This window comes from Onychomys torridus, chromosome 5 (assembly GCF_903995425.1).
Source record: "Onychomys torridus chromosome 5, mOncTor1.1, whole genome shotgun sequence".
Lineage (NCBI taxonomy): Eukaryota > Metazoa > Chordata > Mammalia > Rodentia > Cricetidae > Onychomys > Onychomys torridus.
The window spans coordinates 11,916,303-11,938,519 of NC_050447.1; the positions used below are offsets into that span (position 1 = coordinate 11,916,303).

Below are 22,217 nucleotides of genomic sequence, written 5' to 3' on the forward strand. Positions count from 1 at the left end.
ATTGGCTCCTCCGCTGACACACACTTGCATGTGACTTGTACTGGAAGACAGGCCATCTCTCCTGGTCATCGGTGTTTGTGCCACGCAGCCTGACCACCATCGACCCACAGGGGCCACACATATAGATTCTACACACACACACACACACACACACACACACACACCACACACACACACACACACACACACACACACACATGTCCCTGGGAACACAAGAGTGCTGTGTCGGCGGAACTGCACCGGACCTGCATTTACTTTTTTGCCCCTTCCAAACATCCTGGCGTGCTCCCCACCCACATATCTGGCCACATATATGCACCATGGATATGTGCTCCCACTCTAAGGTAGGGCACATTTAGCACTTGTCTGATAGGGCTCTGGCTTAGCAGAGTGGGCCGTTAGAGATTCAGGGCCTGCCTAGAGAGCTTCCAAAGACAGGCCTTGCCGGCAGGCAAGTATAAGCAACCTCCACAAATCCCCTCTGCTTGCCGAATCCGTCACCTGCCCCCGCCTGGTCCTGCAGGTAGCACTGAGGATCCCTCTAGGTCTGGGCTGGGCTAGCATGCGCCCTGTCAGGGCTTGGAGTCAGGGCTGGAAAAGAGTGGGGTAGCAGACTAGGCATGCTGCAGGCCTCGGCCTCCGCTACACTCTGCGCAGGGAACTTCGCTGGAGGCGGGACGCGTTCTCGCGCTCGCGCTCCCGCAGCACGCCAAGGTCGGCGCTGCTGTGCCAGAGGCTGACCCGACGGCTGATCCCAACGGGGTCGGCCTGCGGTGTCCACCGCTGCTCCCGCCCTTCTCGCCTGCGGGTGGCGGGCCGGGATTCCCTGGGGCACTTCCAGGTCCACACCGCGGCGGTCCAGGTCTCTGAGACCGGAAAGTTTGCACGGAGGAAAGTTTGGGGCCAGGGAGCCGCGTCTGCAAACGTCCAGGATCCGCAGAGAGGCGCGGCCCGGGCTGGCAGCACGCCCGTCCCTCCCTCCCCTCCCCTGCCCCTCCGAAATTTGGGAGCCCCGCCATTTTCTCAGCCCCGCTCCCATGCGAGGCCTGAACAAAGACTTTGGGGAGACGCCCGGGCCGCTCGGGGCACCCCAGCCGCGCGCAGAGCGGCCGCCCGCACGCCCGCCACTGCCACCCCTGGAGCCGCCGCGCCGCGCTCAGGGAACGCTGCCCGCCCGCCCGCCCGCCCGCGCTCCCCGGCGCCCCGGGGCCACTCTGCCTCCTGCCGCCGTGTCACCCTGCCCGCCCGCGCCTGCCACCACGCCGCCCCGCCGCGCGGCAGCAGGGGTCCGCTGTCCGCCGCGCCCCGCCGCGCGCACTCGCCCCCCTCGCCCACTCTCCACGCACTCCCGCCGCGCGCCCCAGGGCAGCGCCCCGCGCCCCGCCCGCAGCCCGCGCGCCTGCGGGACCCCGGCCCGGCCCTGCCGGGGCGCGGGGGCGGCGGCCGGTACCTGGGTGAGGCAGTACGGGGAGTACATCGCTGGGCGCCCGGGCGCGAGCGCGGAGGCCGGCCGCGGCGAGGGCAGGCCCGGCAGGCGGCGTCGCGCTGGCTGGCACTCGGGCTCCGGCTCCGCTGCTCCGGCCTCCGCCGCGCGGCGCCCGCCCGGCCCGCGGCCCCGCTCGGCCCACCGCCGCTCCGCGCTCACAGGCTCGGCCCCGCGGGCTCCGGGCCGCCGCCGCGCTCGCCGCTGCCTCTCGCGTCCGCCGCCGCCGCCGCCGCGCGTCTACTCCATGCCGCCGCCGCTCGGCCGGTCGCCCTCGCCCGCCACCGCCGCCGCCGCCGCCGCCGCCGCGCTGTGAAAGTGAAAGTTTAGACAAAGTTTGGAAGCGGCGCACTCCGGGGAGAGGGAGCGGGCGGGCGGCGCGGGCGGGAGGAGGGGCGCGGGGAGGGGCGGGCGGGGCGGGTGAGCGCGGCCGGCGCGCACACACATGCACACACGCGCGCACACACCACACTCACACACGCGGGGACGCACACCGACGCGGCCGCCCCGACACGTGCTGGCCGGCGTTCGGGCGCCGACACACGCTGACACGCAGCAGGGCTTGGACAGGCACGAATGTCACGGAGGAACGTAGGGCCTATTCCTCATGGAGTCACACCAGCCCGCGGTGCACACCGGGCACAGACACAACCAAGATCCACACACCACCAACTGTCATATGTCGTCCCAATGCAGAGCAACGCTGGGAGCCACACTAACGTACATACACGTGCTACACATGTTCCTGCAGACTGATACATGTACGATCACACAACCATGCCTTGTCACACTCAACACACAATGACACACCAACACACAGCCAAGCCCAAATATCTTGGCAGGCAGCTGTGGAGATCCACCCAGACACAGGGTGAAGCTGATGGAAAGGATGCCCTGACACATTGGAACCCCATACAAAGGACACAAAGTGTCACTGTGCAGGGACACATACATCACACATTGTGTTGCCCAGATATACCCCAGGCCTAGGGCACGCTGATCTACAACCCTGATAGCCAAACCTTAGAGACTCTTCCAAGTCTGTCTCTCTCTCTCTCTCTCTCTCTCTCTCTCTCTCACACACACACACACACACACACACACACACACACACACGTCTCCCATACCTTTGCACATGTCCTGGGGCTGAGGGGCATTAGCTGTATTGTGGGGAAGCTGCCCCTATTGGCAGGCCCAGGACTCCCCCTTCCACTGCAGATGGGAATGAGGTGGGTGGGTTGGCATAAGTCTGTAATCCCTGCCCTCAGAAGCCACAACAGAAAGACCATGAGTGAACTGTAGACCAGCCCCCGGGCTACTTAGTTCGAGGCTGGCTTGGCCCGTCTAGTGAGACCCTGTTTCAAAAACCAAACAAGCAACCACAGAGGGAGAAAGAAACCTTCACAGGGAGAGAGGAAAGGGAGAAGGGGTTAAGAAGGGTAGGTAGGTACTGGAAACCCTGGAGTAGGGCACAAAGAACCCTTGGGTGACCCCAGGCTGGGTGGGGAGGCTCTGCCTGCAGTCCTCCGGCAGCTCCTGTCAAGGCAGAACTCCTTCCTACCGCCAGGTGCAACCAGAACTTTGCCAGCCTGCTGGGCCAAGAAGCTGTGGCAATTCTCAGCAACGCATTGTCTGCTGGGGGTGGCATAGGTGCCCAGGTGTGCGTGGGTGGGTGTGTAGGGGCTAGCAGGCATGAGGAGGTGTACATATAAATGTCCCTGAACGCTATGCCCCTTGTCCCAAAACCTCTGAGATAACACAGAACAGATGTGCCTAGGATGTCTGGTGTGGGTTTGAGCAAGGCCAGTTTTTTGTGCTCAGTGTATTCTGAGTAGTGACATGGGTGTGGCTGTACTCACGGAGGTGTCTGTGAGTCAGCAAAGGTGCCTTCCACTCCTATGCCAAGCACTGGGACATAGCGGGACAGGGAGCACCGGTCACTGATGGAAATCTTAGTGTAACAGGAGGGGAGGCCACAGGACACTTCAGTGAGTGTGTCAGCACTGATCAAACATGTCAGTGTGGCCACCTTGAATATCAGTCACATTGTTTCCATATATGTCCCAGAGTGTGAGTGTCCAAGAGTCCCAGGGGGACTGCTTGTGAGCAGACGTCCTGTGCATGCTTCCCTCCTGTGGGTCCCAGCCAGTGGAAAGGAGTTGATGTACCAGAGTGGGTCAGCCCATGCCAGTAAGTGTATTTAAGGCCATGTCAGTATGTGTTTCGGACCATGCTAACATGCCCGACTAGATCTGAGTGTATCTATGTGTGCACCAGGCATCGGATGTCTTTCTTTGTCAGGCATGTGTGTATGTGTTAGCCCATGTCAGTATGAATATATCCATGTGTTCGAGCTCAGGGTCATCCTGCCTACACAGCCCATAGCAATGTGTATGGTCACTGTGTGCCCAGTATGTTTCCATGTGTATCAATGTGTAGTGCTGTGGTGGGTGGGTGTGTACCAAGGAGGACATACATGTGTGCATGCATGCGAAAGATGTGTAGGATTGGGATGTAGTTGATAAAGTGTTTTCCCAGCCTGAAGCCCTGGCTTCAATCCCCAGGTCTACATAAACCAGTCATGATGGCGCACGCTTATCCCAATCCTCTGGAGACAAAGGGAGCAGGATCGGAAGTTCAAGGTCATTCTTGTCTACACAGCCAGTTGGAGGCAAGCCTGGGCTATATAAGACCCTGTGCATATATATATACGTACACTCACAAGGGAAGGGTTAGCTGTGTGTGGTGCATGTTTGCCTAATGACATCAGCCGTAGTCATCTGTGTTACTAGGTGGATATGTGTGCCTGTGTGTCAGGAAGCAGGGTCTCTGTGCCTGAAGCTGTCTGGGGATGTGGTGCGCCTGTCATTCCTGCTTGGGGCCATGGCCCCTGGGATCCTATCTGTTGATCCAGGCCTGCCCCTGTACTCCAGTGGCTGCCTGTGAGGCAAGGATGCAAGGCCCTGGCAGAGGGAGGGAATTGATATGTCCTTAAAAATTCAAGGGCTTCTCGTAAACAGAAACTTTTAACACCCGGTTCAAGTTTCAGGGCTGCCACAGAGGAGGGGGAGGGGCTGAAAGTGAGGGGGCTCTGTGGGGCTAGGGGGTGCAGTGAGAACTGGGGGCTGGGAGGGACTGCTGGAGGAAGAGGGGGTGTGGAGACTAAAGAGATTGGGAGAGAAGGATAGCTCCGGAAAGGGGAACCCAGAGAGGCTGTGTTGACAGACAGACAGATAGACCCAGGCTGGGCCAGGATGAGGAGATCCAGGACCCGGATGACTGGGAGGAGACAGAGATGTAAGGCTTCTTTGGTGTGTGTGGGGGTCAACTCCTCCTTCACACACAGCAGGACGGCAATCCTGCACACAATACAACACAGTGTCAACTGTTCACACACACTACACAATATCAACCTTTCACAGGCACACAATAAATAACATGAACCCTACATACACACCACACAACATCAACACTTTCCTAACTTACTAAACAACATCAACTCCTTACACACACACCACACACACACACAACACACACACACAAGACAATAATCAACTCCTTACACACACCACACACACACCAGACATCAACCCTGAAAATACACGCTATATACATTCACAACACCAACCCTTCACACACACACACAAGACAATATCAACCCTTCACACACACACACAACACACAAGACAATATCAACTCTTTACAATATATGCTGCACAATATCAACTCTGTACACAAATACACATGATAACATCAGCCCCTCACACATACACACACAAGCAGACATCAACTCTTTACATACACATACTAAACAATATCAACTCTGAAAACATACACTAGACAACACGAACCTGTCACACAAACACACGCACATCGACCATTCAGACACATATGACACACCATCAATCCTGCATATTCACTAGGTAATATCAACCCTATACACATACACACACACTGTATATAACATGAACTCCTTCTCACACACTCCCCAGTAGCCTTTGACACATACACCCCACACACAACAGCCCATACATAGATACCACACATTGTCCCTTCATTCATACATCCTTTCATTTGCACACATACACACTCTAGTCCCCATTTGCACACAACACCCATTTTGTACTCTCCCTAGCTCCCACCTTCCACTCACACACCAATGCTGTATTCACACACAGCCGTTCTACAGTCTCATACACACCCACAACATCCACCTATCTACTCTCCCTCTGTCATATGTATACACAGGCCATCCCATCACACATACACACACACACCCGAAACATCCACCTTTTCGTCTAGACACATGACATTCATTGTACACACACACACACACACACTCTCTTCCATCCTCACGCACACATAGTCCATCCTTACATCTAGTCATACACAACATCCCTATCTCCATCCACACACTGAAACTCACACTGTAACAACTCCCTATGTTCACATACACATACTTTTCCTTAGATTCACACATTCACTATGTCCATCTACACCCACAGAACCCAAGTTCTTGCCCTTACATTCACACATATTTGCACTCATCCTACCCCATACTCAGACCCCATCTTTGATACCGAGTGCACACCTACACACACACAGATGCACAGTGACCATGTTCTGAGCCTTCACAGCTGGCAGCTGGAGGAGGTGTTTCTCACAGGGCAGCAGAGTAACCCAGCCCTCCTGTCTCCCAGAGCCCAGATCTGAGGGCACACCTGGTCCTGAAGATATTGAGAAGGAGGGAACACTACCAGGGGGCTGGGCACAGCTGGGGTGTCACAGCTGGAATCCCCCACATTCCTCCTTCCCAGCTGCCTACCTGGCTACAGCTGGCAGCAGGTGTGTTCTTCCCGTGCAGGTGTTGGAGAGCGAGAAGCAAGCTCATGGCATTGCCTGCCAGGATGCCAGCAGCAGTGGGGGAGGGCAGGCTTAAACATCTGGGCTTCATCAGCCACATCCTGGGCCATGGAAGGTGGGGCTGGGCAATACTGGGCTCCAGAGCTGCCTGGCAGCTGGGTGGGCCTCTTGGGAAAGTAGGCACACACTCAGTACAGAAGATAAGCAAGGACCTCAACTGTGGGTGCTGCCAGGCAAAGAGAAAGGGGTGCTCCAGTTCCTCCTAAAAGATGAGGGTCCCCTCTTCCCAATCTAATCCTATGCCCAGCCTGGCAGGCAGGGCCACCTCCGGTCCCTAAGTTGTGCTGAGTGTGAAGAATCATGGATTCCCCACTTCTGAGACATAGCTGAGGACCTGTCACCAGGCCATGTTGTTGACCTGTCTGGAATCTCACCATGACACTCACACAGGACCATGGAAACACACAGGCATAGCCAGGCGTAAAAATACAGATGGGCATGGGACACAGCTCAGTTGATAAAGGGCTTAGCTAGCAAACGTGAAGCCCTGGGTTCCGTTCTCAGCACCACATGAAACAGGCATGGAGTTTATCTTATCACCTCAGCACCATGGAAGTGGAGGTTGGAGGATCAGGAATTCAAGGCCATCCTCCACTACATAATGAACTTGAGCCCTCCTTGGGCTACTTGAGACCCTGTATCAGAGGCCAGCAGGATGGTCCAGTGGGTAAAATTGCTTGCCATCAAACCCGATGACCTGACTTACATCCCTGATACTCATGTGTTGGGAAGAGACAACTGACTCCAGCAAGTTCTCATCTTACCTCCACACATGCAAGCACACATATATACACATGAATAAATAAAATTGAAAACAAAAACAAAACAGGGCCTGGAGATGGCTCAGGGGTTAAGAGGGCTGCTGCTCTTCTGAAGGACCTGAGTTCCTAGCCCCCACATCATGCAGTTTACAACTACCCTTACCACCACCAGTTCTGAGGGATCCCATGCCCTCTTCTGGCCTCTGTGAGTACTGCACACACAAGACTACATAATACAGATACACATACACATAAAAATATAAACATTTTAAATGTTCGAAGCAGGGGGGGGGGGGCAGGGGACAAGACGGGGCATGTAAGACAGGTGGAAGCCCTGGGTTCACTCCCAAGCACTTCATAAATTGGATGTGGAGGCCCTTGTCTAATGCAGGAGAAGCAGAAGTCCAAGACCATTCTTGGCTTTATTGCAAATGTGAAGCCAAGCTTGGCTGCAGGAAACTGTCTCATGAAGCAGGATAGACTAGAACCACACAAGAATCAGGCACAGTGGCACACATCTGTAATCCTAGCACTCACCGGGAGGATGGTGAGTTCCAGTCTGTGTTGTCTCTTTGAGACAAGGTCTCACTATGTAGCTTTAGCTGTCCTGGGATTTGCTATGTACATCACCCTGGTCTTGATCTCACCAAGATGCCTCTGCCTCCCAAGTGCTGGAATTAAAGGTGTGCATTACCATACCTGGCCTGAGGATCTTTAAGGTAAACTTAGACTAGGCAGCATAGCAAGACACTGTCTCAAAAAAAAAATTAAAAAAAATTACACACTCAGAGCTGGAGAGATGGCTCAGAGGTTAAGAGCACCGACTGCTCTTCCAGAGGTCCTGAGTTCAAGTCCCAGCAACCACATGGTGGCTCACAACCACCCATAATGAAATCTGGTGCCGTCTTCTGGCCTACAAGGACACATGTAGGCAGAACACTGTATACATAATAAATAAATCTAAAAAAAAAAATTAAATGTTTAAAAAAATTACACACTCACACGGTGATGGTCATCAGTCCTAGAGGAACATGTCTGTAATCACAATACACAGAAGTGAAGCAGAAGGGAGGAATCTGAGGCCAGACTGGATAACCTAGGGAGAACACATCTTTAAAAAAGTCGGTGCTGGGTGGTGCTGGTGGTGGTAGTGCACGCCTTTAGCCCCAGCACTCAGGAGGCAGAGGCAGGCGGATCTCTGTGAGTTCCAGGCCAGCATGGTCTACAGAGTGAGATTCAGGACAGCCAGGGCTACACAGAGAGACCCTGTCTCAAAAAACAAACAAACAGTGGAAGTAGGGATCTCTGCAGAAAAGTCATGTGACAAAACCCTCTCTCTTCAAGCATAAGGAACTGAGTTGAATCCCCAGAATCCACATTTAAAAAAAATAAAATAAAAGCTGGACATGGTGGTGCACACTTGTCATCCCAGCACCTGGGGGACAAGACAGACAGGTCCCTGAGGCTCACTGGCCAGGCCAGCCTGGTCTTTGGCCAACTCCAGGTCTCAGAAGACAAAGGGGGACTGGACTAGGGCGATGGCTCAATGTCCGGAGCACTGGCTGCTCTGCAGAGCACCTGGGCCTGTTTCCCAGCACCCACATGGCACCTCACAGCCATCCATAACTCCAGTTCCAGGGGATCTGGTGCCTCTTCCGACCTCTGAAGGCACCAGGCACATACATGGTGTTCATAGATACATGCAAGCAAAATACTCATACACATAAAATAAGTAAATCCTTAAAGGAAGGAAGGGAGGGAGGGAGGGAAGGAGGGAGGGAGGGAGGGAGGGAGGGAGGGAAGGAGGTGGGAGGGAGGGAGGGCAGGAGGATGGCTCATTAGTTAAAGGCACTAGGCACCCCTCCACGTGTGTGCTATGTCATGCATGTGTCCTCCCCACACAAAATAAGTAGGAATGATTATTTAAAAGAGAGGGCCAGCAAGATGGTTCAGTGGGTAAAGGTACTTAGCCTGAATCCAATCCTTGGAACCACATTACAGAAAGAGAAAGCCACCTCCTTCCAAGTTGTCTTCTGACTCCCACACACATGCTATGGCACATGTGCCCAGCTGCATATATATACACACACACAATACATAACTGTAAAAAACAAAAACCAAGTGAACAAGACCTGAGGAACAAAGTTGACCTCTGACCTCCATAAGGAGGGCACACAGTACACCACATGGGTACATACCCACACATACAAACAAGAACATCACTTCTGGTCGCATACACAGACACAGACATGCCTGAATCACAGGAGACCCACACCTTCCCAGGATGCAACAGACACACCCATACTTGTCTATGGAGCAGCCTAGCCAGCGTCTCCTGGAGCCATGTAGGGTTAGGGAAATGTTTCATTTGCAGCTGGTCGGAGACCCGCCCACCCTGGTAACCTGGTCCCTGGTCCTGAATAGAGTCTCTGTGCTGTCTCGGGCAGCCAGCAGCAGCTCTCGATTGGGCCAGAGTGTGAGATGAGAAGTCAGAGGAGGTAGGGCCGCACTGACTGAGCCACATATGTTGGATCTGAGGCCTCTGGGGCCAACTAACTACAGCTGGAATCCTACTTCATCTCTGTTGCTTCTAGAAGCTTCTCTCCAAACCAGCCAGGGGAGAGGAGACAAAGGAATCCTGTGCCCCAGCCTATGTCCACATCTCAGGAAACGTCAGGGTGAAGCCCTAGCTTACCCCATGACAGGAATCTCCTCAGTTCCTTGTGCAGGCTGAAGGTAGGATCTGGGCGGTTGTAGCCTTCCGGTTCATGTTTTCAAGTACAATCACTGCCATACTTTCAACTCCACATAACTATAGGCACTACCACAGTGTCACCTACACAGCTACACCGCCTGCCATACCCTCAGCTACACGATCGCACACAGAAATGCCACTGCCCCCAGCAACTCCAGGGATGTGTGATCAGCCCCACAACCCGACTCATGCAACGCCCCGACAATCTGACCCCACACTGTATCAACGTCACTCTCACACGCTCAGTCTGCATGTTCCTGCAGCTGTCCTAACCATGTGGCCACACAGAGTCACTGCCCTATCAGTCCTTGTCAAGAGAAGCAGGTCCAGTCCCTGCAGTCCCAGGGTGAGACCCACAGCTGTCCTCAGATCAGGGTGGCCCTGGTGACACAATACAGCCTTGCAGTCCCAGCGTCCTGGAGCTGGCAGCCAGTGAGGTCCAGGCCACACTGCTCAGTCCTATTGCAAGCGACAGCTGCCCATTTCCCTCACAGTGCCACACCATGCCCACAGTCTGGACACGGCTACAATGAAACAGGGTAATGTCACACCACAGCTACAAGGACATCCTGGCATTCAACAATCACCCTTCCCATGCCTGTCACAACATTTAGACAGCCTCTTAGCCATCCCAACAAGCTGTTGAGATGTTTGTTAACATGCTGACATGGCCGGCCGTGATTGTCCTCAGGACTCCCCAGACCCGAGACCCTGTCTTGGAGACAGGGACAGACAGGCTGAAATCCTCTTCCTTCTACTGGGAGCAGCAGAGTAGGGAGCGACTAATAGAAGCGCAGCTGTTGTCAGGAGGTGCCAGCCCCCCTCATGAATATTCATCAGCTGGGGCTCTCCTGAACCTGTAGGGAGTCCAAGGTCCCAGGCAGCTGGGCACCCCCTTCTGTGCCAGGAGGCCCTCAGGTGAGGGGGCTCTGCCAGAACTCTGTAGTCCTTGGAACCCACACCCATTTCCACACCTAAGTATATATGAGATAAGGGTTTGAGAACACAGACCCCAGACACACAAACTCCAAATCACACCCGACTTAACACAGCTATCCATCAGTGCACACCAAGCCCAGCAATAGGCAGTGTGAATTCACAACAGCACCCCAACTACAGACACCTACCACATATACAGCCATGCCACATGGGCACCCAGTCACATGACCATAAACACACCATTACAACATCGCCAACACTCACCACCACAGGCAGAAATGCAGCACACATCCACATTTCCAAACTTATAAAACAGTGACCTGAAAGTAACTACCAACAGTGTGGTGCTGGGATGGCACCCGAGACCTCAAGCACACTAAGCGAGCGCTGTACGTTGACCACCCCTATTCAACTTCTTTTCACATTTTGTTGCACTTATTTGTTATTTCTGTGTATGCATGTGTGTGGGCATTTGCTTGTGGTCACAAGCCTGTGGAGAGCAGAGGACCACTCGTGGAAGTGGGTTCTCCTCCCACCAAGTGTCCTCGGCAACGACTTCTTGTAAAACACACAACACAGGCGTCCAAACAGTGGGGCACAAGTTTGCTCAAGTATGCATACAGTTCCACCGACCACCAAATACAAAAGCACAAATAGAGAACTATCCTCCAGTGCCCTACACTCTTTCCCTCTCTCCTTCCTCCCTCTCCCCCGCTCGCCTTCCTCCTCCCACTTCTACCTCCCCTCCCCCCCCCCGAACTTGAACTTTATAGATGGGAAAACCAGGCCACTGGGGGCTGAAGGCACTTTGAAGATGGAAGCTCCTCCGGACCCCAGGCCGAGGCTAAGACCGGGCGCCCCCTTCTGGCCCAGCCCTGCAAGAGCGTGCGGGGCCGCGGCGGCGCGCAGGGTGGGCACGCGCCCGGTGTAACCATGGCACCCTCTTGGCACGCGCGGCCCGCGCGCGGGGAGGGCGGGGCAGGCGCGTTGCCATGGCGCCGGCCGGCCTCCTGAATGCCGCATTGTTCACCGCGGCGCCCCGGTTGGGCTGTCCCGGACCCACCCGGACCCACCCGGGCTGGCAGAGATGGAGTGCAGCGAATATGGAGAGACAGTGACAGGGAGAAATGCGGGGAAGAAGATGGGAAGGAAGAGGTGGACATAACAAGATTCAGGGCTGGGAGACACGGAAAGAGAGAAAGAGGTCTTACAAGGAAGAGAAGGGGACAGACCAACACAGTGACACACAAGTGTAAATCCTACAGGGGCAGCCTAGGCTCTGAGTTCCAGGCCAATGTCTCTTGTGCTGGGAGGGGGTGGGCGGTGAGAGTTTGGCTCCCTATCACTCCTGTAAAAAAACAGGCAGGCTTGGGAGCACAGGCCTGTAAGCTTGGGAAGGCAGAGGCAGGTGGATTCCAGGACGCTGGCCATCTAGCCTTCCAGATTCAGCAAAAGCCCCTGTGTCGAAAAAAATGAGGTTGGAAAGCTGGGTGTGGTGTCGATTACCTTTAGTCCCAGCACAGGCAGGCCGAGTTCTGTGAATTCCAAGCCAGCCCGGTCAATATGGTGAGTTTCAGGCCAGACAAGGCAACACAGTGACACCCAGTCTGAGGAGGAAAAGAGTGAGGAAACTTGAGGAAGACAATTAAGGTCATCCTCCGGCCTCCCTTGGCATGTGTATGCTAGAGAAAGGGGCATCTAGATGGGAGGGCGACAAGGAGAAAGTAACGTTTAGAATCCAAGAGGAAGGGCTGGGGAGATGAGAGTGACTTCTGGGGTGGGGGGAGAACATGGAGGACAAGCAAAAGCCCAGCCAGCGAGGAAAGTGGAAGAGAACTGAGTTGAGCAGGAGGCATGAGATTCAGGGGCCTCACTGCACCTCTTGGTGTGCCTGGCAGTAGGACCAGGCAGGGATGGGACCCCAAGTGAGAGGAGTCTGGGTTCAGAGAGACTGGTGGGCATGCTCATGGACTGACAGAGGAAGGACCATATGTATCCAGACACAGCGAATGTCATCTCTGATGCCATGTCCTCACTCCACTGTCGCAACTGGACACTCCCAGAATGTCCACCTTGTCCTGCTAACACGGCATCCTTCACACAGAGACACAGCCTTCCGGATACTGCTCCTGACACTCCGGAATACCTTCCCCCAGGGACACACTGTAGTCCTTACAGTGCTTACAGGCACACCCATAGCAACCACTTGACATAATCACAGGCGCATGTGACATGTGACAGGGCCTCCTACCACACCTCAGAAACACAGAACACACTGGACTTCATTGCAATCATCCTGTGATCAGCTAACATCACACATCTTGTGGCCAAAGGCATGGTGACACACATCTTTAATCCCAGCACTCGGGAGGCAGAAGTAGGTGGATCTCCGTGAGTTCAAGGCCAGCCTGGTCTACAGAGTGAGTTCCAGGATAGCCAGGGCTACATAGAGCATAGAGGAGACTCTGTCTCAAGAGAAAAAAATCACACCCCTTTACAGGTTAACAGTACTGCTGTCACAAGGGGTGGGTCACCATCTCCTGGAGATGGTCTTCGACATCCTACAGCCTGTCCAAGAGACACTTTTGTAGGACTGGGGGGCACTGGGCTCACTATTCAGATCTGAGTGGTGGAAGCTGAAAGCCTTAAGTCCTCACATGAGACTTGAGGTGGAAGGGGAGAATAAGGAAGTCACTCCCAGTCTCCCTCAAAAAGTTGGGTCATGCCGGGGTGGGGGATGGGGGAGTGGGGGTGAGGGTGGCATGCCTTTAATCTCAGCACTCGGGAGGCAGAGCCAGGCGGATCTCTGTGAGTTCGAGGCCAGCCTGGTCTCCAGAGCGAGTTCCAGGAAAGGTGCAAAGTCACACAGAGAAACCCTGTCTCAAAAAACAAAAACAAACAAAAAAAGTTGGGTCATGCTGGTCCTTGTGGCCCCACAGCTAGGTCACTCTAGCCCAAATCTAGACCAAGGGCGGCCCCTGGTGGTCAAATGTTGTCTCTACACTGATCTTTAGGGGCTGTGATTGAAGGCTTAATTATAGAACCCCAGGCAGAGAGACTACCCAGGATGAACACACAGAGATAAGAGTCCAGACCCAGAACTCAGCCTAGGTAATCCATGTCCTAGAATTCATAATCACGGTCTAGGTTAAGGGGGTCAGGGGTGTAGCTGAGCAGTAAAGCACCTGCTTAGAATCCTCCAATGAGATTCTGGGTACAGGTATGTGCAGGTATCTCCAGAATCCAAAAGAAGAGACTCTAGACCCCAATAATTCTGAGATGTAGAAAAACAGATCCAAAATGCAGGACCAACGATCTAGAACCAGATTCACGTTCTAGAATCCAGAATGCAAAACTCTAGATCTGTCAGGCAGTGGTGGTGCACACCTTTAATCTCAGCACTCGGGAGGCAGAGGCAGGTGGATCTCTGTGAGTTCGAGGCCAGCCTGGTCTACAGAGTGAGTTCCAGGACAGCCACGGCTACACACAGTGAAACCCTGTGTTGAGGGGGGAAAGTCTAGATCCCCATTGTTTAGAACTGGAATCTTGAACTGAGAACACAGCTCCAAGAACAGAGAAACCAAAAACAGGTCTGCACTATCCAGAGCCCTGGGTCTTTGTCAGAACTCTCTGGATCAGAGCCCGAATGTTGAAGGCAGGAACAGACTGAAGGGGCAGGAGAGAATCTGGGGTGAATGTCCACAGCCTCTGCCAGCTGCTGCTGCCACACACACACACACATACACACACATACACACACACATACACACACACATACACACACATACACACACACACACACACACACACACACACACACACACACACATACACACATACATACACACACATACACACACATACACACACACACACACACACACACACACACACACACACCACTCTGAAAGAATCTCACACACAAATTCATACCCCACCACACAGTCTGTAACTGTGAGAGCTACAACACTACACGTCCTCTGATGCACACCCACAATCACACACTCCAAGCACTCACACCCTAACACACACCCTCATCCAAAGGCAGATTAAGTCTCCACCACTCCTCCTTAGCACACCTACATTCCTGCTTCCCTAGGCACCTCACAGTGTCATGGCCATTCCCCTCCTCCCACCCTACCAAACCCTCAGACACATAGCCGCCACTCAAAACAAACCCTGGGATTCCCAGTCCTGTGCCCAGACACACTAGGGGAGACCAGCTGAGGAGGCTAGGATGGGTGTGTGTAGACTCATATTGTGTGAGCACATGCACAGAGTGCAGAGAAGCTTCATGCTTTGGCAGCTATACAACCCCTGGGAACCAGACCCCAGGGATGGGGCTCACCGTGCACCCCCTTACCCATCCCAGCCCTCCCCTGCCTGGCTGGCTGGCGGGCTTTAATACAGATGCCAAACTCATAATTGTAACTGAGGGTGACAGGGTCACCTTGAGCCCCAGATGCTCGCACGATGACAGATGGCGTTGGCAAACCTGATTAGCGGCCCTCGGTGCCAGAGCCTGTGGCACCTGCCTCCCCGCCCCTCCCCCCACTCCCCTAGCACTCATTACCCACCCATTACTGGGCCTGGGGGGCAGCAGCGGGGGCCGACTGGCACTGCCTGGGAGGGCGCAGTGACTCTGGGCCCCCCTGGCACCAAGGTTCCCAGCTGGCTCTCCAGGCTGGCAGGAGGTGGGCACAGCTGAGGTGGAGGGATGCAGGCATCTTATGCCCGCCAGAAAAGGGGTGCCAGGGCTGAGCTGCCAGCTCAGACACTGCATGAGGTTGACCACCAAGCTCTAGGGACAGGCAGGAGGGCGCCCCCCACCCCCAGGGCTCCATGACCCTCCCTCTAGGACGCTCTTGGGAGCTGGCAGTCAGGCAGGTTCCCACCCCTCTGTTCAGGCCTGTGAGGTCAAGGGTCGCAGCTCCCACGCCGTGCTGTCCCATCTGTTTCCTTGTCGGGGGCCTCCTGTTCCCCTCACCTGGAGCCTTCCTTCCTGAGGCAGGAAGAAGGGCGGGAGGGGGCGCTTGACCAGCTCCCTCCACCCTGCACTGGGGGTGGGGGCATTGGGAGGGGACGCTGCCACATGTCTCTGAGTCTCTGCCAAACGGCCCCATCTGCCAGAGCCCTGGTTCCAGCCGCCCAAAGCTAGGCCGCCTGGCTGCCGCACACCCTGCCCCCTAGCTGAGGAGGGAGCCCCCTACCCAGGAAACCCAGGCAGAGAGACGCACGCACAGCTGGACTTGGCCAACCTTTATGATTCCCGTGGAATGCCAAGCTGGGGTAGGCTGCTGCGGGGACTCGGGTGGGGCAATAAGGGAAACCCAGGCACTGTCAAGGAGAGAGGCAGCTGCGCACACTCGGGGTCGCCTCTGGCTGGGGCCAGGTTTTCCAAGCAGCTGCTTCCCGCTTGCCTGACATGGGTTTTTGCTGCTGCTGCTGCTGTTTTTCTGGTGTCCCTAGAACGGGGTCATCTTTGCTGAGAGTCCATGTTTGGGTGATGCTGTCATCCTCAGAGTTGCAGTGTCTGGCTCGGACAGAGAGACGCAGTGCCACCTCGTGGTCAGCAGCGGAACCCCAGGCTGAGGGAGGGGCTCAGCGGGGAGCTGTGCTGCGCGTGTGCAAGGCCTGTGTCTCGCCCCCCCCCCCCAAAAGAGTGACAGTGCCTCAGCGGCTTCAGTTTCCTCATCTGCAAAATGACCTGTGGTGAAATCCTACCCTGCAGGACTGCTGAGGATTGATTCTTGAGGACGACGTGAGTTAGTGCTTGTGGAAGGAATAGTCCCTCCCTCACATACCCCGTGCTAAGAATGGAACCCAGGGCTTCATGCATGGTAGGCAAGCCCTTTCCCGCTGAGTTACACCCCAGCCCCACATGCTATGACTATTAGTGGTCTAAACCCATGACTGGGGGACCATGTCTCGTGTTCCAGGAGCAGACGAGGACCTTGTGGACCTGTCCATCTGTCCTCCTAACCCTGATCTCTTGACCTAATGTACATAATTCAGGTCACGTCTTTCTATGGCATCTCCTGTTTCTTTCCGAGGTTCAGATCCTGTGCAATCCTCCACGACACTCAGCTCACAGCTTCGGGCCACACTGGCACTTCTGCACTAGGGTAACAGTCACCCTCAGCCGCCGAGGGGAGGCTTTATGGCCAGCCCCACACCACAGCACCACCGATGTCCAGCGCTTTTGAGCTGGCACACAGCTGTTGCAGAGGACGACCGGGGTGGGATCTGAGCTGGGAATGTAGAAGGAGGAACAATGTCCAAAACACAGATGATTAAGGACCCTGGCCGCTGTGCAACCAGGCCTGGAGAGCACCTGCAAGCAGAGACAGGGAGACAGTCATCACTGCAGTCTGAGGCCAGATCGATGAAAATAATTACCATCCACTTCTACCCCAACAGAAAGGCGTGGGTGCTGAAGGCAGGTGGCCTGAGTTTAAATTCTCAATCTTCCTCTGGCTGCAGGAAGTTATTCAACCTTTCCGATCCTCTTTCTGGGATAAAATCTTTCGAATCAAGGGCTGGGGAGAGTCAGTAAAATGATGTGGTGCAAGCATGAGGACCCGAGTTCAGATCCCCAGCACTCACATAAACTAGGACTCAGCACTGGGAAGGGAAGACAGCCCTGGGCTTGCTGGCCAGCCCAGCCTAGCCACATTGGTGAGCTCCTGGGTCAGAGGGCTTGTCAGATAAGGCATGAGGAGGCTGAAGAGGCGGCTCAGTGGTTAAGAGCCGCCTCTTCTACAAGACCTAGTTCAATTCCTAGCACCCATATGGCAACTCACAACTTCTCCAGGGGTCCAACGCCCTCTTCTGGGCACCAAGCATGCTGATAGCTCACAGATATATATGCAGGCAAAACACTCATAAAATTAAAAAAAAAAAATTTTTTTTTAAGGGACAAAGCAGTTAAGGACCCTGACATCAACCCCTGTCCTTCACACGCATGTGTGCCCTCACACACACTCCCATATGAAAACCATCCAATTCAACTGGAAAGCTGGGCCTGGTGGTGCAGACATGCACATCACAGACTTTCTGGGGGCCAAGACTGGGGATCTCAAGATCAAGTCCCATTTGGGAAACTTACTGAGACCCTGTGTCAAAATAAATAGGAAAACAGAGCTGGGGCGTAGCTCAGGAGTAGAGCACCGAGTTAACATGCACAAGGCTTGGTTCCATTCCCAGTACCACAGAAAAAGAAAAGTCAAGGTGGAGGCCGCTAGAGATGACTCATCAGTTAGAGCACGGGTGCTCTGTCCCCCACTGTGGCTCCCAGCCACCCACAGCTCCAGTTCTGGGGGGCCTGACACCACTGTCAGGCTTCTACAGGCTTTAGGCCCACGCCTGGTGTACATACTAATAGGAGGTAAAACATACACATTAAATATTTTTTAATCAAGCTGGGTCTGGTGACTCACACCTGTAATCCAGAACTTGGGAGGCTGAAGGAAGGTTGCCCTGAGTTTGAGACAACCTTGGCTGCTCAGTGAGTTCTATGCCAGCCTGGGCTATAGTGTGAAACCCTGTCCTTTTTACTGCTTAAAATTAAATTTATTTTGTCAGGGGTGAGGGGTGGTAGGGTTCACGGGCCATGGTGCCCATGTGGAAGTCAAGGACAGATTGTGGGAATCAGTTCCTTCCTTCCACTGTATGGGTCCCAGGAATCAAATTCAGATAGTCAGGCTTGCTGACAGTGCCCTTACCTGCTGGACCATTACTCTACCCTCTGAAATACTATACACACACACCACCACCACCACCACCACCACCACACCATAGCGGTCAGCAAGATGGCTCAGTGGGCGAAGGCCACAGCGAATCTGATAACCTGAATTCAATTCCTATGACCCACACAATGAAGCGAACCAGTTCCCATAAGCTGTCCTCTGCCCTCCACAGTTGGGTCATGGAACACCCATGTACACACACATATATGTGTACCCACAAAATAAGCTTCAAATTACCCTAGTTAGCTAGAAACTTGCTGTGTAGACCAGGCTGGCCAGAGAACCTTACTGCTTCTGCTTCCCAAGGGCTGGGATTAAAGGTGTGCAACACCATGCTCAGAAATTTTTAAAAAGGAAAAGAAGAAACTACTTGAAACCTTTTAAAAAACTTTATTGTTTGTTTTTGAACAAACTCACTCACTGGCCTCAAGCTCACTATTTAGCAGAGGTTGGCCTTGAACTCCTTAGCCTTTTGCCTCAGCCTCCCAAGTGTTCCACATGCCCAAGACCCTGGGTCGCACTCCCAGTATTGGAAGAAAAAGAAGAAACAAACCCTGGCCCACCTCCATGCTGGCCCCCACTAAACCCAGATTTGATGCTGAGACCAATGATGATAAGTCCCTATTTCCAAATGAGGAAACTGAGGCTTGGAGCTGTCCAAGACCTTACAGCCGCGGGGAAGGCGGCCTGTGCCATGGGGGGCAGGTGCAGCTCTGGGCTCAGCAGTGAGCTAGACTCACAGCTGGGTTTGGTTTTGCTAGGTGCAGCCATTAGCTGGTAGGCAGCAGACCCAAAATGTGGAGTGGGCATGGTGATGTGTGTAACCCCAGGACTCTGAAACATGGGATCACAAGTTCTAGGCCAGCCTGGACTATTTAGTGAGACCTATCTTGAAAGGAAAAATTAGATTTGGGGCAAAACAGATTAATCGGGGTCTTCTGAGTTCCAAGGTTTGATAGGCAAATACCAAGCCAAGAGGATTTTGGGAAGTGGCTCCCTACTGAGCATAGCCAGAGGCACTCTATACCTGAGATGATTGCCTCTGTTAAATAGAAGTGAGGAAAGAGAGCAGGCAAGCTACAGACACCAACAGTGAAGCAGGACTTGAACTCGGCATAGAATGAGAAATCCCAAAAGCCTTCTGGAACACCAACTGAATGCAGATATGAAATCGTTTCTTGTTCAGCTGCTCCACAGCCCAGAAAGGCATGTGCTATTAGTCATTCATTCATTCATTCATTCAACAAACACCAAGTGTCCATTGTGTGCCTGGCCCTGTCGTAGGGCATGGAGACAGGTATATTGAAAAGAACAAAATCAAATAACCTCTGCCCTGGGATGGGGCATGTAGCTCAATAAGTAGAGTACTGCCGGGCAGTGATGGTGCACGCCTTTAATCCCAGCACTCAGGAGACAGAGGTAGGTGGATCTCTGTGAGTTCAAGGCCAGCCTGGTCTACAGAGAGAGTTCCAGGAAAGATGCAAAGCTACACAGAGAAACCCTGTCTCAAAAAAAAAAACAAACAAAAAATAGGTAGAGTACCTACTTAGCATTTTTGATGTCCTGGGTTCCACCTCCAGCACCACACAAACTGGGCTGTGGTGCACACCTGTAATCCCAGCATTCAAGAGGCAGAGGCAGGAGGATAGATATTTACAGCCAGCCCCAAGCTACATAAGACTTGGGCTAAAGCAGCAAAGCCTCTGCTCTGAGATGGATGTGGTCACTCACACCTATGATCCCAGGAGAAGGATCACTGAGCTACAGGGCAGTCTGCAATACTTAGCAAAACCCTACTTACACACACACACACACACACACACACACACACACACACACACGAGTGTGTGTCATGTGTCAGGAGCGGAATGAGAAGGGGTAGCCAAAGTCAGGGAGGTCAAAAGAATGTAGAACCTGTGTGCTCTGAGAATCCAGGCTTTTGTTCAGAGAAAGGTGAGAACCATGAGGGTTTGGAAGGGAGCAAGGGACATGTGTTTGTCAATAGCCTCTTCTTGGCTGCTAAGTAGGAAAATGGATTCAGCAGCTGGAGCCGTGGCTCTGGTGGTACAGCTGGCCTCACATGCATGAGGCCCTGGGTTCCTTAAACTAGATGTGGTTGCACATGCCTGCAAACCAGCACACATGAGGTGAAGCCAGAAGTGGTATCTTAAGATCATTTGGTTACACGAAGTCAGCCTGGGCTACACAAACCCAGCCTCAAGCTCATTTTAGCTACACAGAGGTCAGCCTGGGCTACAGGAGCCAATGTCTTTAAAAAAAAAAAAAAAAATGGAGAGGGAAGAGGAAATAGATTTGATGAAGACGGAGTAACCTGAAGCTTATAGGCATTTAAATGGAAGATTCAGGACTTGAGACTTGATTGCAAATCTGCCTGAGGCCACATAATCTGTGCTCTGTACAATGCAGAGGATGTCCTCCACCACCTCCATCACCACCACCACCACTACCACCACCACCACCTCACCTGAATAAAGGCCACAGCTTTACAAGTCTCCTGGAGTACTTCCTGGGGGACCAAGGGTAAAGACACACCAGCAGCCTCTCTCTGCCCTCCCTGCAGCCCACCTGCTCCTTGCTGTTTGTCTTGTAGACTCAAGAAGGCCTTCCAGCTACCCAGGGCAGAGGCTGGTACCAGAGGATCCAGAGTCCAGCTGTGATTGGCAGCAGCCCAGGCCTGAGTAGGGGTAGATGGGACCCTAGGCCTCCCTGAGCCTGTGGGTAGCCACACCCCACTGAACAGACCCAGCAGCGTGGTTAACTGGCCACGGAGCATCACTTAGCTGTGCGGTCGTCAGTCAGTCTTGGAGTGGGCTCAGGGTCCTGGGCAATGGACCCTGCTGTCTAGAGTGATATAGTCCGGGTCCTCAGAGGTCTGCTTTTCACCACTCTCCCCTCCCGGCAGCCCACAGGTGGTTCTGGGAGCTCCCAGCAGGGAAGGAAGGCAAGCTGACCTGTCCAATCCCACAGCTCCTCCCAGCCTGCTGCGAGTCCCAGTGGGGGCTGAGCCTGCTCCATGGGGACCATGAGAATCAAGGAAGGCAGGTCTAGGGGACAGAGGCTTAGAAGTCTTTTGAATTCTGAGACCCCCATTTATCCACTTAGTGACATCACACCCTTCAGTGACTTTGAGGTTCCATGCTCTGCCCTGCAGTTTCTTGGCTGTGCACCCTCATGCAACGCCATTAACCACTCTGGGCTTCAGCTCCTTCTTCTGGAGTATGATGCTGGTAACATCTCTCCCTCAGAGATTGGATAGAGGACTCAGAAAGACCTGGAAACAGGTGTTGATACACACTGGTCGCATAAGCCCATTATGTTTTTTTCTTCCTGTTCTGAGGAGGAAATCCTTAGGAATGATAAGCTAGGAGCTCTCTGCAAAACCCCTGCGCCCAAACAATAATGAGTTAACACGACTGTTATTATTGTCTCATTGGGTGGGAGGGTTGAGACGGGACTCCCCAGCCCAGACCGCCTATGACCTCGGGCTTCTTCCACCTCATTCTCTTGAGTGCAGAGATTAGAGGTGTGGGCCACAACTCTCACATCTGAATCTGTCATCCCAGCACGTAAGAGCTGAGGCAGAGAGA

The 22,217-nt window shown here is 53.8% G+C and overlaps 2 protein-coding genes across 2 annotated transcripts in view; both read right to left on the minus strand.

The window, feature by feature from the left end:
• LOC118583554 (nuclear factor 1 X-type-like) overlaps positions 1-1,674 on the minus strand; it is a 28,939-nt gene extending 27,265 nt beyond the window's left edge. The window contains exon 1 of the mRNA XM_036186964.1: positions 1,451-1,674. Within this exon, the coding sequence (XP_036042857.1) occupies positions 1,451-1,477 (27 nt within the window). The 5' untranslated portion in view covers positions 1,478-1,674. The remainder of the gene's footprint in view (positions 1-1,450) is intronic.
• Positions 1,675-16,743: 15,069 nt separating this feature from the next.
• Dand5 (DAN domain BMP antagonist family member 5) lies at positions 16,744-21,403 on the minus strand. The gene is made up of 2 exons (XM_036186893.1): positions 21,095-21,403; positions 16,744-17,195 (listed from the first exon to the last, which is right to left on the minus strand). Exons 1-2 carry the CDS (start codon positions 21,401-21,403, stop codon positions 16,950-16,952), a joined length of 555 nt encoding a protein of 184 aa, XP_036042786.1. The 3' UTR covers positions 16,744-16,949.
• Positions 21,404-22,217: the final 814 nt, after the last annotated feature.

Excerpts from the sequence above, each read along its gene's own strand:
- Dand5 (XM_036186893.1), bottom strand. The coding sequence starts at position 21,403 with ATGCTCCGTGGCCAGTTAACCACGCTGCTGGGTCTGTTCAGTGGGGTG. Across the intron at positions 17,196-21,094 it reads AAGCTGTGGCCTTTATTCAG|GTGCTCTCCAGGCCTGGTTG; the intron begins GTGAGGTGGTGG and ends CTCTGCTTGCAG.